Source organism: Fonsecaea monophora (genome assembly GCF_001642475.1).
Source record: "Fonsecaea monophora strain CBS 269.37 chromosome Unknown Scaff192, whole genome shotgun sequence".
Lineage (NCBI taxonomy): Eukaryota > Fungi > Ascomycota > Eurotiomycetes > Chaetothyriales > Herpotrichiellaceae > Fonsecaea > Fonsecaea monophora.
Genome location: NW_019174123.1, coordinates 1 through 14,626, shown reverse-complemented (window position 1 = coordinate 14,626; position 14,626 = coordinate 1). Strand labels below are relative to the sequence as shown.

At 52.6% G+C, this 14,626-nt stretch overlaps 5 protein-coding genes across 5 annotated transcripts; 3 read left to right on the top strand and 2 right to left on the bottom strand.

Annotated features, from left to right (window-relative positions):
* Positions 1-2,462: 2,462 nt before the first annotated feature.
* Positions 2,463-4,452, top strand: AYO21_11879 (hypothetical protein; the record flags this gene model as incomplete). The annotated part of the gene is made up of 2 exons (XM_022661758.1): positions 2,463-3,990; positions 4,169-4,452. The coding sequence occupies 2 exons, from the start codon at positions 2,463-2,465 to the stop codon at positions 4,450-4,452; spliced, it is 1,812 nt and encodes a 603-aa protein (XP_022505931.1).
* Positions 4,453-7,060: 2,608 nt separating this feature from the next.
* AYO21_11878 (hypothetical protein) lies at positions 7,061-8,318 on the bottom strand (the record flags this gene model as incomplete). Its single annotated transcript, XM_022661757.1, has 3 exons — positions 7,061-7,842; positions 7,909-8,024; positions 8,110-8,318. 3 exons carry the CDS (start codon positions 8,316-8,318, stop codon positions 7,061-7,063), a joined length of 1,107 nt encoding a protein of 368 aa, XP_022505930.1.
* Positions 8,319-9,773: 1,455 nt separating this feature from the next.
* Positions 9,774-10,871, top strand: AYO21_11877 (hypothetical protein; the record flags this gene model as incomplete). The annotated part of the gene is made up of 1 exon (XM_022661756.1): positions 9,774-10,871. One exon carries the CDS (start codon positions 9,774-9,776, stop codon positions 10,869-10,871), a length of 1,098 nt encoding a protein of 365 aa, XP_022505929.1.
* A 596-nt stretch (positions 10,872-11,467) lies between these two features.
* Positions 11,468-11,944, top strand: AYO21_11876 (hypothetical protein; the record flags this gene model as incomplete). Its single annotated transcript, XM_022661755.1, has 1 exon — positions 11,468-11,944. One exon carries the CDS (start codon positions 11,468-11,470, stop codon positions 11,942-11,944), a length of 477 nt encoding a protein of 158 aa, XP_022505928.1.
* A 1,563-nt stretch (positions 11,945-13,507) lies between these two features.
* AYO21_11875 (hypothetical protein) lies at positions 13,508-13,921 on the bottom strand (the record flags this gene model as incomplete). Its single annotated transcript, XM_022661754.1, has 1 exon — positions 13,508-13,921. The coding sequence occupies one exon, from the start codon at positions 13,919-13,921 to the stop codon at positions 13,508-13,510; it is 414 nt and encodes a 137-aa protein (XP_022505927.1).
* Between the last annotated feature and the right edge of the window lie 705 nt (positions 13,922-14,626).

The following is a 14,626-nucleotide window of genomic DNA, read 5'->3' as shown; positions in this document are numbered from 1 at the left end:
CAAGAACCCGAACGTGAGGTACAATGAGGTGACATTTGCGAGGTGCATGATCATATTCATGAAGTGTTATTGCCTACACAGATCGTGGCAATCGTGCTTATGTTCAAGATCTTCTCCTTGTGCATATGCTGGGGTCAGCGCGTGCCAGACGGTCATTCTTGCGGACCCGCTCAGCTCTGTGGCCATCCACGCGTTCCATATATCGACCTTCTACGTCAACAGGCTCGCGAGGAAGAAGGAAATCTTGCTCAAAGAGTGCGGATACCTAGAGGCGCGAAGCTCTGAGATGGCACCGTCAGATTACCGGTAAGAATCATGCAGAAGGCCAGGTTCATATACGTGTCCGATTCCGGGAAGTGCCCCATGCACAAAGTGAAGCCCGGGGACGTCGTCGTGGCCAGGAGGTGCCCGTTGCGAGGTACCTCATCCTCCCGAGGTCGAAAGGAAACACTAGGCAGCGTGGGAAAATGATGGGGATTGTTTGGCGTCATACGACTATTACCGCGGCTCCCACTTCTGCTTTTCGCTGACTCTTCGCTTAGTCCTCAGTCAAATCTCACAGCATTAGCTGTGGATAGGTTGGCCACCCTTCTCCTCGGAAAGATAGCGTTGGCGGAATCATTGCGGCACCGCTTGTTTCTGTCCTACATACATTTCATGGAGTCACCGGAGCTGCACTCCCAGAAGATACTCGAGATGGAGCGCAAGAAGAGAATGAAAACTCCGGCCGGATGGCGAGTGACAGACAATAGAGTGAAAAGAAATCGAAGCATGTGTACGAGCGGAAAACCAACCCCAGTACGGGATTCGATACTGGTCTAATGCGGGTATAGCTTCCTGCGGTAGATTTACCGGCCGCACAATTCCAATTAATCGGCCGCAGGTGCTCAAGGGCTTCATATCGAACTGAAGTGCGCGAAGATACTCACTTGGACTGCTCGTTCGACGGAAGAAGCCACTCGTTGACCTCGTCGTCCCAGTTCATCTTGTCGACCGACGACGGGAACGTGGTTCTCTCGATCCTATGATACTTGTCTGCGAGAGTGTTGGCGTACCAGCCAAGCGAGGACACTTCATCTCCGACAGTCGAACTGAAGCGGCGAAGATATCATCTAACGAGGACGCAAGGCAGTCCTTCATGGTGGTCTCCAACCATCCGAGGCCAACACTACATGCCAACCTTTATCCAATCAAGTCCATCAGGCTGTCAAGAGGTGTGAGCGAGCCGATGGTGACGGTTCCTTCGGGGAACGAAGACGAGGTTTGAACCGCAAGCACATGTGAAACCTCCAGCGGAAGACAAAGAAAATCCAGGACTTCCCTCGAAATAGTTACGGAATTGACCAACAGAAACTCGGAGTAGAACCTCCTCTGTCGGAACAAAAGACAGATTACGAGGACGTGTTATGGGGTCGCACTTTGGCCTTAATTCGGGGGCGGTAGCTGGCGAGAGGGGGCGGAGGGGGCTCTCAGCAGCGCTGCAGAAGGCATGCACAAAGCAGAAAGGCTGGCGAGGACAAGGCAGTGCTCGAACCTCTTAGCAGGACCCGCTACCTTGATGCCCTCCCAGACACAAGAGCCACGGCACAACCGGCGCGGAGCATGACATTCCAAGGGCTCCTGAGAAACGGCAGGTGGAGCGAGCAACCACGTGTGTTGGGAAAAATACTGATTTGTCCGACAGGCGACTTTCGGCGGGCTGGCCAATCAGCAGCCGTTTCTGGGATGCCGCGGCATAGCGTGTTTTTGACTGACAGAGTCTGTATCTGCATTTGTTAGTTATCCTGACATCATTCAGAACCACCAGCACCGGACAACAAGGAGAAAGGACAAAGACACACACACACAAAAACCAAAAGTGGCTTCCTGTGCGTCTGTCTGTTCACGGTCATCAGAATGATCACAGTGATTGATTAACTGATATGAACCAGTGCGAAAAGGTCTTGTTAGGAAGGTCAAAGCCTACCGGAGAGGACCTGTCTTTATGGAGAGCGAGGGAGAAGACGTTATGATTATCAGACCAATAGAAGGGAGTAAGTTCTGTCAGCCAGGAGTCGGATACTGCAAGGAAAAACTAAACTCCGCGAATCTCAGTTTGCTTTCGTCTTGGCGTCATAGTCTTCAGTGGTTGAACGCGCTTCGCAATTCTTCTCCTCACACAGACGTGCGTGATCTTTCGACCAAGATCAACCTTCACGAACACGACGCCTCAGAGTCCTTCAGCAACAGGTACATCCGACCGAGTCTTTCATGGAAGCATTGAGAGAAACTCCTACTTCGGTTCGAAATGCAAGCCACATTTGCAGACTCTGCCTGCCTGTTAAGTGACGCCGTGGAAAGCAAGAGCTGGGACCAGACCATCGAGATACCCTTCAACATCCAAGTCCTTGGAGACAGGATTGACCAGCTCCACTTCAGCCGCTCTACTTCCAACATCTCACATTGGACATAAATTTCAAGTCATGAATGGCCGAGCAAGTGATCCGCTCCCACCTAGTCGTGAGGAGTCCTCCGCTGTCCTCCACGCCTCCCGACGCCAATGGACCTCACTCCTCATCCGTGCCCTTTCCGCTCAAAGCTTTCCTTCGTCTTGCCTCAATCTCAGCAGCCTCCTCCACCAAACACCAGCTCTCCCAAGCCGCGCAAAAATCGAAGAGCTAGTCAGTGACACCTCAATATATCTCGAGGGATTCTCGGTCTGGGGCCTTGACGCGCCTCAGTGTGATCTCAGCGGAAATATCAAGAAATCAGCACTGCAGAAAATCATTATCGGATCTGTTCGCTCAACCTTTTGCCACTTCTCAAACGAATTACCTTCGGAGTGGTCGGGCATTGAGGGATGTCATCGCACTAGCGGGAACGGAAACTACCTGTTCGCCTTTGTTTTGGGCTGGGCTTACGTGCTTTCCGCACGGCTGATCGAGCTGCGAAAAGAGTCAGAGCAAGACCATATCAGCTACACTGAAGAGAAGGCTACGTGCGATACCTCTGGGACTCTGAGCAAAAGCGACAGTGAAGTCTTCATATCTATTGGCGAAGCAGATGTTGGCGAGTGTCGATGGTGGGCTGCCGTCCTAGCCAAAGGGTATGGATGGCGCGCTGCTCTCAAACGTTCTGGTCGAGACTTTTATCCCATGTGGTCATGCCATCTAGCGAGTGGCTCTCCGCGAATCCAGATCCGCCATGGTCAACCGAGGAGCTCTTCGCCTACGGCTTCCCACCCTCCAGCCTCGGAACTGGCGCAGCACTATCTCTACAAATTCGCCAAACTTCATAACGCACATGACCAGCTCTTGGCCGCATTTGTTGCTGCACTGACAATACCCGAGCAAGGAAGATTCGGTGCTCCCATCACCCTCCCTTGGCCAGAGTCTACGCACACAAGCCGTCGGCACACCGGTAGTCCAAACGATCATTCACCATTGCTCAGACTTTTGCCAGGCAAAGAAGACCTACCACATTTCATGGCATACAGCTGTGTCCCAAATACAGCAGCATCTTGCATGCTTGGATGCCTTTGGGAACCCAGCGTGACTTGTAACCTTGCGGGTGAATGGCTACTTCCACCTGTGGAAGAAATTGTTCCAAGTCTGCTAAAGGAGCAGCGATACGATGTTATCGTCCGCATGATGGCCCATCGTCGGCCAAACTCTGCACCACTCTGGCTAGGGTCCACAATCACCGGCCTACTGCCCAGGTTGTTTGAGATTGCTGGGAATTATCTGCCGACAATATCGCTTGAATCCACTCAATGGACCCAGTCTCCCCAGTCATTCATGGATCCTCAGTACCACGGGAAGGTGCAGTGTTTGGAGGACAGCGACGGTTGCAAGCTGATTCGCCGCGAGGAAGAGTTTCGCCTGATGTACCTAATTGACATTGAATCGAGCCAATATGGACCACCACCATTATGTCCCTGGAAGCCTCTCGGGACAACGGCTCTCAAAAGTGCTACAATCGAGGTTCAGAGTCACGCTCTTTGTGGACATCGTTTGACATACAACCACTGGGTTTGGCAAGGAAATGGGCACGGGCACGTAATCGATGCAGGAATCACAGCCAAACAAGCCAGATCCCTGGCACCAGGATTCAATCTTCGAATTTCGTATTTACTGTATCGACTCCGACTAAGAACATGGTCGCACTCAGCGTTTAACCATGGCACTAGTTGCAGCTTCTCACGGTGAGAATTTGTCTCGGTTGGCTACTCGGAATGTGTTCAACTGGACATTGCGGGACGGAACCAAGCCTGAAGAATCTGCAATCTGGACCCATGAATGGCTCGAGGGCCTGATCGATACTCTGGATGACGAGGACGACGAGGATGACGAGGATGAACTATATCAATTCTCCTGCAAAGTGGATTCCTCCTCAACCATGATCAACCTGATCGCCAGTACAGGCGCCACGAGGAGGCCCACTAGGTTTAGTGGTTTGCTGCATTGTTTCTGATCCAGCAATTCGGCGCTGTCCCCGATGGTCCACAGGCCGGATGCTCCCAGCACTCACCCCACAGAGCCTCCAGTTTCCCCCCGCCTGGCATGTCTTCCATTGTTTCCAGCATCCAGAAGCAGTGCACTTCTGGAATGTATGCTGAATATTGAGATGGTGGCATATCTTGCAGAAGACTTTGCGGCCAGACGATAACGAGCGCTTAGAAAACATCAGATAGCAATCAAAGCTCGATTTCCGTGAAGCACTCACTATGTCAGATAACGTGGTGCTCCTCTGGTTTCTGGTCGTAATCAATTAAATCGGGGAATGTGAGCAGTCTTTTCATCCAAGGGCAAGAACAGCCAAGCACTAAGTGGCAGGATACGGCGACCTATTCCGCTTTTTTTGTCAACAACAGATCATACCGACGTGGTGTCAGCTACTCTCTTGGTGATACGTTGTTGGCTCACTTACCGTTGACAAGATTTGATAATGATCAACGCAGGCTTTGAGTGACAGAGGGGGTGACATCTTCGAACGCTGGTGAATGTGCCATCTGAAGACAAGTTACTGGGCTCTTTCTATCACCCAGGGAGTTTAAGATCTTTTGCAACGACGCACAAACGGTACTGAATCGGGAGTCTTATACCTCTTCGGAATGAAGTCGAGACACAGGAGGTAGCGGTGACGTGCAGGTGCGTTGCCATCTCTGTCGACATTTCGACAACGAACCCTGACGGTGACAGTGGAACATCTGAGAGAACCAGTTGGCCGATCTCAGGCAGAGTCCCACGGCATCCGTCCTCGATACAAGAAGGAACAATGGCACACAACAGATGCCTTGAAAGCGGCGACGATAGTGTCAATATATAGCAGAATTGGTGCGAAGACATCGATAGCGTTTATGCCAGCACAAAGGAATACTTATCATGAGACAAAAGCAGTAACCTGGGCCTTCCTGCTCTACACCATAGGATGGAGGCGACACCAAATAGCATATCGACCATATTGGCAACGATAGAGCCAACAGAAGACAACGCTCCGCAACCATGTCTACCTTGCTTGTCCTTCCTGGGAAGCACGGGAGGAAACTGCCGGCTGGGATCATGTGAGGAACGACGACCGCAACGATGATCGCGGTCTTGGTCCATGGTTGCCAGCTGAATTCGACATGCCTACGATCAAGGATACCGCAGTACAAGGCAGAGTATATCGCTTGTCAAAGCCCTTTCCAGTACCGTGCATTTGAAACTAAGATTGAGCTCGTGATTAAACAACCAGAACATTGGAAATCTGACCAAAGGCCCAGCTTCCGAATACATGATCGACCGAATGAGCGTTCCGCATGCTCGGGATGCTCAGTGTCCATTGTGCAGCTTCCACATGAAAGTCTCTTCCAGTAACTTTGATCAATCCAGGTCACAGAAGGTCGCATCGTCAATGCCACGAAGCTCAAACCAACGAATACGCCGGCAAGGCTCCAGGTTAGGAAGCTCGTCAGTCGTCATGTACGAGGTCTATTCTGTTCAAGAAATACGAAATTGATTATCCAGCGACAGCTCAAGTCGGATTAAACGGTGCCAGTCATTCGCGATTACACGTTGGCGGAAACCAAAGTCCTTTTCTCACTCCCATGCTTCCCATGGGAATCAAAACGCAAGAGATATCGGCGATTTGCAGAGCCATTTGCACTGTGTTCGCGTCACAGTCATCTCCATCCGATCGCTACTTGCCTCAAGCACGTCCCACAGAGATCCACGTCGCACCAGTCGGACTGTTACCAATCCTTATGTCTCAAGAGGACCAACCCGATGGGCGATGAAGACTCCCATACATCAGGGAAGTCCATTGCCGGAGCCAGCCGAGCGGGTACAGGTCGCTCAATTAACTCGTACCGCAAGATACTTATTTCCAGGGCAACTGCCCTCCACGATCTAACAAGAAGATTTTCGGCTGAAACTCTGTGACTGGCAAAGTTTGGAAGTGCAGCGGCAGTATGTGACAGGGATGGGTGAAGACTGAGGTCGGCCAAATTGATCAGGAACGACGTGTTGGTGGATTACATCCGCGGTGATATCGTCCTTCCGAGCGCTTGCCTTGCCGAAGGGTAGTGTCGAAGCTCGGTTCGTCTCATTCGACCACTCCTGTGATTGGTGTATCTTTCTGGAGAGTGTAGAGCACCAATCCCTCAGCTACGCCAGCGAGGAGAGCCAGAAATGAACATCGCTTCTGTGGTATCATGCTAAAGATTGATTTTATACTGTTGTGGCTGTGACGTCTAACGGAAGTCAGACCATCACAAAAAGAAGAAGAAGAAATAGACTCGTTACAGGTTTGAATTCGCTCCGCATTCTACTCGGAGTTTGATATTCTTCCTCATCGACGTCAATGGAGAGAACGACATACGTTACGAACGAGCAGGAGCAGGAGCAGGGCCAAAGCAGCTTGACCGAATCCCAAAGTGCATTCGTAACCCAAGCAGTGCTGATCTCGAAGGGCTAGAGGGGTTTGTATCCCGCCTCGCCCGAGAATGGAGATCACAGTCCGCAAGAGCCAGCATTCGCCATGATACTCCTGTGGGCTTTGAACTTTCTTTCAGCCCTGTCATGCATGCATGATGGATAATCTATGCGAACGTGACGACAAACTTTCCCAGTCCACCGTGACCATCGTACGTGTGTTGGCAGCCTCGACGAACGGCCTCGATATCATCGAACCGGGCTTCCGTGGTCACTGCCTTGACGAGACCCGCGTTGATGACTTCACCCGCTCGTTCCAGCTTCTGCCTGTCCCACGGCTTGCTCATGATCATCTCGTAGTGGACCGAAGTGCCCACGAACCTCCACAGATACCACCACTGCAGGAGGTCCGCCAGCCAGCCGATGACACGCGGCAGATGGGGGAACACGGGTTTCAAGGAGCGGCTGTTTGGGATCCCGGAGGCAGTGATGAAGACGCCCGATTTCGGATTGACAAGCGGGAAGAGGTGTGTGAATCCCCAGGGGGCGTTGTAGACGACGTCAACCGAGCCTCGGGGCACCACCTTCAGGATGTCCTGCGTCTTGTAGTCGATGACCTTGTCGACGATGCCCGGTGTGTAGGTCTCGACGAGCGGGACTTTGGGCGTCGAGACGGTCGTGAGGACCTTGCCCGCGCCGTAGACGTTCTTTGCCAGTTGAGTGCCGACCGAGCCGAGCGCACCCAGTCCGGCCGTCACAAGCACCGTCTTGCCCTCGATGGTCTCGCCCTCGGGCATGTGTCTCAAGACCGTCTCGAACGCCTCGATCCCGGGCATGGTGGATCCCAACAGGGACGCCGCTTCGACGAACGTCATGTTTGCCGGTTTGCGAATCACAAACTTCTCGGACGCGAGGGCGTACTCGGAGATGAATCCGATATGTTCAAAGTCTGCAGTCTCCGTCAGCCCGTGTACTCAGTGCCCCAAAACCCTCTGGGGCGTGGGGGTGCAAGTACTGCTCGCCGGGTCCGATTCCAACATATACACCTCATCCCCCGGCTTCACAGTCTCGACGGCCGAACCGACTTGGACGACGACGCCCGCGCCTTCGACGCCCAACTTGATCGGAAAGCTGGAGGAGGTAATCAGACAGGTTGTCTCATTCTCATCTTTGTCCATCGCTTGCCTCCTGAAGATGAAGAAAAAGGCAGGACTACCTGAATGATTGGAAGAACCTGACCGCCCCACTGGCGACCTGCGTATCGCCGGGATTGACGCACGCGGCGCGCATCCGGACCAGCACCTCGTGTGGCTTCTTGAGTTCGGGCACGGGGACCTCGACCACCTCGTATCCCGCCGGGGTGCAATAACGTGGCGCGACGAGCGACTTCATTGTTCGGGGGACGTCGGCGTTTGAATCCGCCATCCTGAGCCGTGCAGCCTAGTCCGACAAGCCGAATTCGACAAGAGCTACTCCAGAATTACATGGAGTGTGACGGGAGGTGGAAGAGTGATGGTCTTTGTGTAGTTGTCTCAAGGTTTACGAAGACTCTGCTGCTACCTGCCTGCCCAGGCTCCAGCCAAAAATGAACCCCCGAAACAACCCGAAACAGCCGAGGTCGCGCCGACCGCCCGTCGGGATTTGGAAGGGACCGACCGCTTTGTCAGCTAGTGCAAACCTTAATTTTACCGCCAAGACACGTACTTTTCTGCCGCATGAGCAGCGACGCTTCCTTTGTCCAGTCCCTGCGTCGGCTGTATGAGCTCAGATACTGACCCGGTCCTCTCTTTGGATGAATCAAGGTCTCTCCAAACATCTGAGATCACTTGTCGTTACCATTTGCAGCACATTCTAACCAGGCACACGCACGTCGCAGGGCCTCATGATCAGCCTGGCCACGTACGTACAAGATATATTGTGCAGTCAGGGATTGAAGTAGTTGTACACATACACATATACAAGCTGGCTGCGCAGGCAGGGATTGAGTATCTTGGGGGTTGAATTTCCGGTACTAAAATTTGGTGTCTTGCAAGACAATGGCCTGGGATCTGGTGAGAAAGGTCCTGTGAAAGCATCATCACCGTGCATGGGCCATGTTCGAGAATGCGGTACGAAGGACCATCACGGGCTAATATGGCCAAGGTCACGGTGCAAGTAGCGGTCACGCAGCCAACTCCCGGAGAGAACAGAAGATTATTGAACCGTGAAAGCGACAAGTGATCGTGCAGGCATCCAATCCGACTCCCACTGTTTCTGAAAGATGACGCTTAAGAACCTGTAAAGGCTCATTTGGTGATTTGTGTCCTGTGGGTGATTTGCCTGTAACGTCATCTTTGCTGCTGATGAACAGAAACCCACAGAGTTTTGGTAGATAAGCGGTCAAAGATTAAGACCTGCGTTGACGAGATCTGATGCATCGGATGCCAGATGCAGATATCTGTGACAGAATTCAGGAGAGAACTTTCTGTCGCCGCTACTGTTTGAATGTCAAGGATTAATTCGGACAAGGTCTGAGACAAGGCTGCGGGCACCGATGGACAAAACGATCCAGGACTCTTTGTCCACCCACTGCTCGTTCAGTTGTAGTTACAGCGACCGGACTGTTAAGGGCTGCACGGGCTGCACTGGCGACAGAGAATGCTTTGCCGGGACCGAACGCGTTTTAACTTTTGGGAATATTCACGTGGCTAACGTTTCACGACAAACGAGTTGGATTGAGACTCTTCACTTACCTATCCGTGATTGTAGGCCGCGATATTGCTTCCGGTAGCGTGTCTATATATATTCTCACCATCTGTCTCTGTAGAAGTTGGATACTTTCAACCCTCGTTCTTCAGTTCACAGCTTTGACGAAAAGTTGACGAGTTTCCCAGCTTTGCAATGCGTTTTCACAATTTTAAATTCCTTGGGGTTGCCAACTTCCGCTCAAAACCTGTTCCTCATCCCTACACGACGCCCCGTGCTCCAGTGCTAGCAACCATCAGTTCCATGAGTTCACGGATAGACGCAGCCGACGACGACGACATAGTCACCCCGGCTGACACTACAGACCAACAGCACCGTCCGATCCCTGCTCTGCTCCGTCTTCCCAATGAACTACTCTTCGCAGCCACTAATTTTCTCGAGCCAGAGTCCCAGCTCCTCCTCAGTCTCTCGTGCCAACAGCTCCATGGTCTCCTCAACGCCAACTTTGACTTGACGCTCGACGACAAAGCCGAAAAGATACGGTTCCTGCAGCTTCTGGAGCGCGACCACCCGGAGTACCTGACATGCCGATCCTGCGCGAAGCTATTCCTCTGGCGTGGGAGGAAACCCTTCAACTATGCCTGCCCACATTCAGACCGCCACTCAGACGAGGATACACGTCTATCACCACCCCAGACCATCAGAGCAGGAGACAATCGCGCCATAGCCATCACGCGCGAGGTGGTCGACTTGGCCTTGCGAGACGACGGCTTACCGATCACGTTCTTCAAGACGAGCGGGGTTAGTCGGTCCGGTGTTTTCCAAAAGACCGCGGCGCGACTGGTAGACGGTCAACTTTTGGTGGCCACTCGACTGGAGGTAGAAATGTTCTCCCCAAGAGAGATTGTAGGCGCAAGGATCTTGTTGGGCAGAAACTCGTGCTACCATCGAGGTGCCGCTCGTCAAGTGGTGAACATGTTTGAATATGCCGTCGCCTCCGAGCTGCCACTCCCGGTCATGTTCACGTGTGAACTCTGCGAGACGGACCATCATTTAGGTCTGACCAAGGGGGAAAGGAGCATGAATGTCGTCCTTCAGGTCTTGAGAAACTACGGTCGCAGACAGGAGACGAGACCAATGGTTGACCAGATCTTTCAGCGAGATCCAGCGTCCAAGCGTCCTGCCCATGAAAAATGGGAGAAGGTCACCTGGGCACTCTGGGACGCACTTGGTCCGACATGGCGTGACGACTTTGTGTTGTGGCTTGATGATGGTCCAGTGACAGGCCCGTGACTCGAAAATTCCGTGTGGAGAACCCCTTGCTAATGTGATGAACAAGCGCAGTTTTGTGGAGCATTGTCCGACAAAGGGAATGTCTCTACTGGAGGCGAAGGGGAGGTGAAGGTGGGAGGCTTTGTTTCATTGGTGGGCTTTGCCCTTCGACGCCGTTAATACAAGCAGCGCGACTGAATTAGTCCAAGTTTTCTTGGGTCTTTCGATCGAACTTCAGCACAGGCACTTGTCGAAATGAGGGAAAGTCGTGTATCGAGCGGGGCTTGAGAGAGCGTCGAGGAGTAGTAATCACAAACAAAGCCCTTGTCATACAATTCCGGTTGGGGTGGGTGTGAAGAGGACAAAGAATCTCCCCTCCTTCATTTCGTTTGCGGCGTCAAGGTGGCCTCCACACGCCTCTTTGTTCAAAGCATGCCGATCGTTTGTCAAGGAGTTCAAAATATTACACTAGATAGAACAGAAAATGCACACTTTGAGCTCAAATCCGGTCCGTCTAACGAGGACAAATCACAATCGATCCCTTGATATACCAACGTCTCCAAGTGCCCAGGTGGATATCTAACCATTGTCACCACTCTCGCCGCCCTTGCCGAGGAATGCATCTCCTCCTCCCTCGGTACGACGATCGAGAACAGTCCTCGATCCAGAGACTGATACCTCTGACGGACCAAGCCATCGCCTTGGCCCAACTCGGCGACCACCAAGCGGCGGAGGAGCTATATCGACGCGCTCTCCGCCTCAGCAGGAATCTCCTGGGCCACCGCCACCGTGCCACCCTAACCAGCATGAACAACCTGGCCACATCGCTCAGCAAGCAGGGGAAACTGCGCGAAGGCGAACGACTGCACCGCGAGGAGTTGGAGCTGACGGTCGACCTCCTGGGCGAGCACCACCCGGATACGTGGACCAGCATGGGTAATCTGGCGGCCGTGCTGGTGGACCGGGAAAAGTACGGCGAGGCGAAGCGGGTGATGGGCCGGGTCGTCGAGATCAAGAGGGAAGAGCTGGGGGAGGATGATCCGTCGACGCTGTCCAGCCTCGAGATTTTGGAGTGGCTTTTGGAGAATCGGTGACAGGACTGAACTGGATAGGTATGTCTTGTTTGACCGGCGGAGTGGTGCTGGTCATGGAGTTACACGTAGACTCTGAAGCAAGTTTGAATGCCCCCTCCCCCTCGATTTGGACCTTGACCTTGATCTCAGCCACGTGAGCGATGATTAAACCTGCTGCTTTCTTATATGTTGATTAATCGAATAGAACGGACAAACCGTAAACCAATTCATGTCCTGCTGCCGTAGGTGGTGGTATACGAGAGCAGGAAAGCAACATATCCTCTCCACATTCTCTCATTTTTCGCCGTACCACCATTCCCTGCTGTCTGAGCGAGATCCCATCGTGAGGCAGTATATCTGAGCGAGAATATCCTCATGGACGAGTCGCGGTTCTTCTTACTGCGGGAGGCATGTCCCCGTCTTGCGTGAAGCAGGCGCAGGTCATCCGCTCAAACCATCAGAAACCTGATGCCACCATCCCCGACAGCGAAGAAGGAGAAAACCACTCAATCACACCCGACGGAATTTACCCACGGGTGGGAGCTCCTTGGAAAACTCACAGTTTTTCGGAATTTACCCATTTTCGACGATGAGTTCCGGAACGCGCGTCAATCAGACGTGTTGCCCGATGTGAGCATACAAAATTGAGTGAGGCAGTGCGTTTCGCCGAGTGGGAAAGTAGAGGTCAAAGTGTGGCGCAGATTCCCAATGACACAGTCTTTCGCCCTGCACTGACGTAACAAAAAGGTATGCTTTTTTGAGCAAATTCCATCACAGAATACCAATTCCGCTGTGTCCTTGCTTGAAGGCATTCGTCCAGACTGTGCGGAAAAGAAGTGCAAAGCCCTGTCTGTGGGGGAATGAAAAAAAGGTGAGAACAAGGAGGGTCTCTGTTGGCGTTCCGCTTGAGCCATGGCTGAAATCGTTCCTGCCTGAGAAAGGTAAACGCATTCGTCGTCGTCATGGCAAATCCATTTCATATAACCTTGTGCCGTTCGAATATCGGAAAAGGCCTGATGGACGGTGGTGGCTAGCCTCCAGGAGTTGTCGTTTTCTCCACGCAGAGAGCAGGACGCCTTCCGATGGTGGTCTTGACCGTCTTGCAGCTTTCCGTGTAACGATACTCTGCTAATTCTTCCAATGAGGCGTACAACCGCAGCGCCCGTTACATAGCTTCTGCTTGAGAGTCATCGCCGGCCTCTTTCCCATAGAAAGAGTAGGCTGGCGGTTGGGTGGTGTATTGGACAGCAAGAACCTGCTATCCGGGCGGGTAGTCCGCTGTCTGTGATTGTCAACGATTCCGGTTCGCAGGGGGCACAGTCAATGTATCAGTTCCGTGACCGCGTCCACGGTTGCGGCCACCACGACAGGTCCTCGTCATTTGCAAGCCATAGCGCGAAATCGAAGAAACCTTTGTGCAACACTGGAATAGCTACCGATGTGTCCACGACAGGATTAGCCCGGCTGTGACATCAACGGGTGCAACAAAATGTCTTCTCTACAGTGCGAGCGTCCAGAGCAGTGTGTTGGTTCCGTTATACAGTGTCGATGTCAAGTATAGTCATGCGTCACACTCAAGATCGGTCATTGCAGCGTGCCTCTCCAGCTCAGAAATAATCGAACCGAGATCCCGGGCGTAGTTTGGAGGATCCACACATGGGTGGTTGCTGCAACCTCTCGCAGCCATTGCGACACTGGGTATCTCTCCGCAATCGTCGACATCTTTTTACCATACGCCCAGATGCCGCTCAGCTTCTCAGCTTCGAGCGAGGCCTGTGATGCTTCGAAACAGATCTCCGGTGCACGCAATTCGTACGTGACTCCGCCAATGCCGCTTATATCAATGACGACTGCGTTCCCGCAGTCATCGATGACGATGTTACCGGGCTTGAGATCCGCGTGGGCAATATTTCTTGAATGCAAACTGTGCAGACCCCGCCAGATTTGAAGGGGCCAACGCTGCCAGTGTAGATTGGCGACTGTGTTTTTCTCAGCCATTCTTCAAGAGCCCCTTCAGGATAATATGACATGAGAATACCTCTCATCACAGGTCGACCGTCGGTGGAGGAGATTGTCTGGTATGGATTAGGTGACACCACAAAAGCTGAGAGCTGGGCAATGCTGACTCGGTAGGCACAAGCTTCAATTCGACCTCGGTCACAGTATCGTCCAGAAGAGTGAGCCTGCCGAGTTGGTGGAGATGGATGACGAAATATCGGAATTCATCTCGTTGTCTGAGTTGGTGCTTGATCGGTTTTTGCGAAAAGCGACTTGAACTTTTCTTCTGCATCCCCTTTCGAGATGAAGGCAACGGTGACATGCCAGCGCGAGTTTTGACAGGTGAATAAACGCGTTGTCGCCGGATGGACGGTTCAGGGTCTTCGGTGCACAGGAATGTCTGAACTTCGGTGTACGAGTGCAGCATTGCGAAATATTGTCGGGAGAAGAGATGGAAAAAGAGGGTATTTAATGTGTAGCCAACAGAAGGATTGCCGAACCGTGGTTTACGCGCCACCGTATGGGTCAGTCGTTGACAAATATGATTCACCGTAGTGCTTACGAGGAGCGGAGTGACTACTTGTCTCAGCTTCCCAGACCCTTAGCGCGGCGCCTACGGCGTTTAGCTCAACGCTAAACCTTTTCCTCCGGAAAAGGCCTTCGCCAGAAGGGTCTGGGAGCTAATACGTGAAAACACCCTAGTCT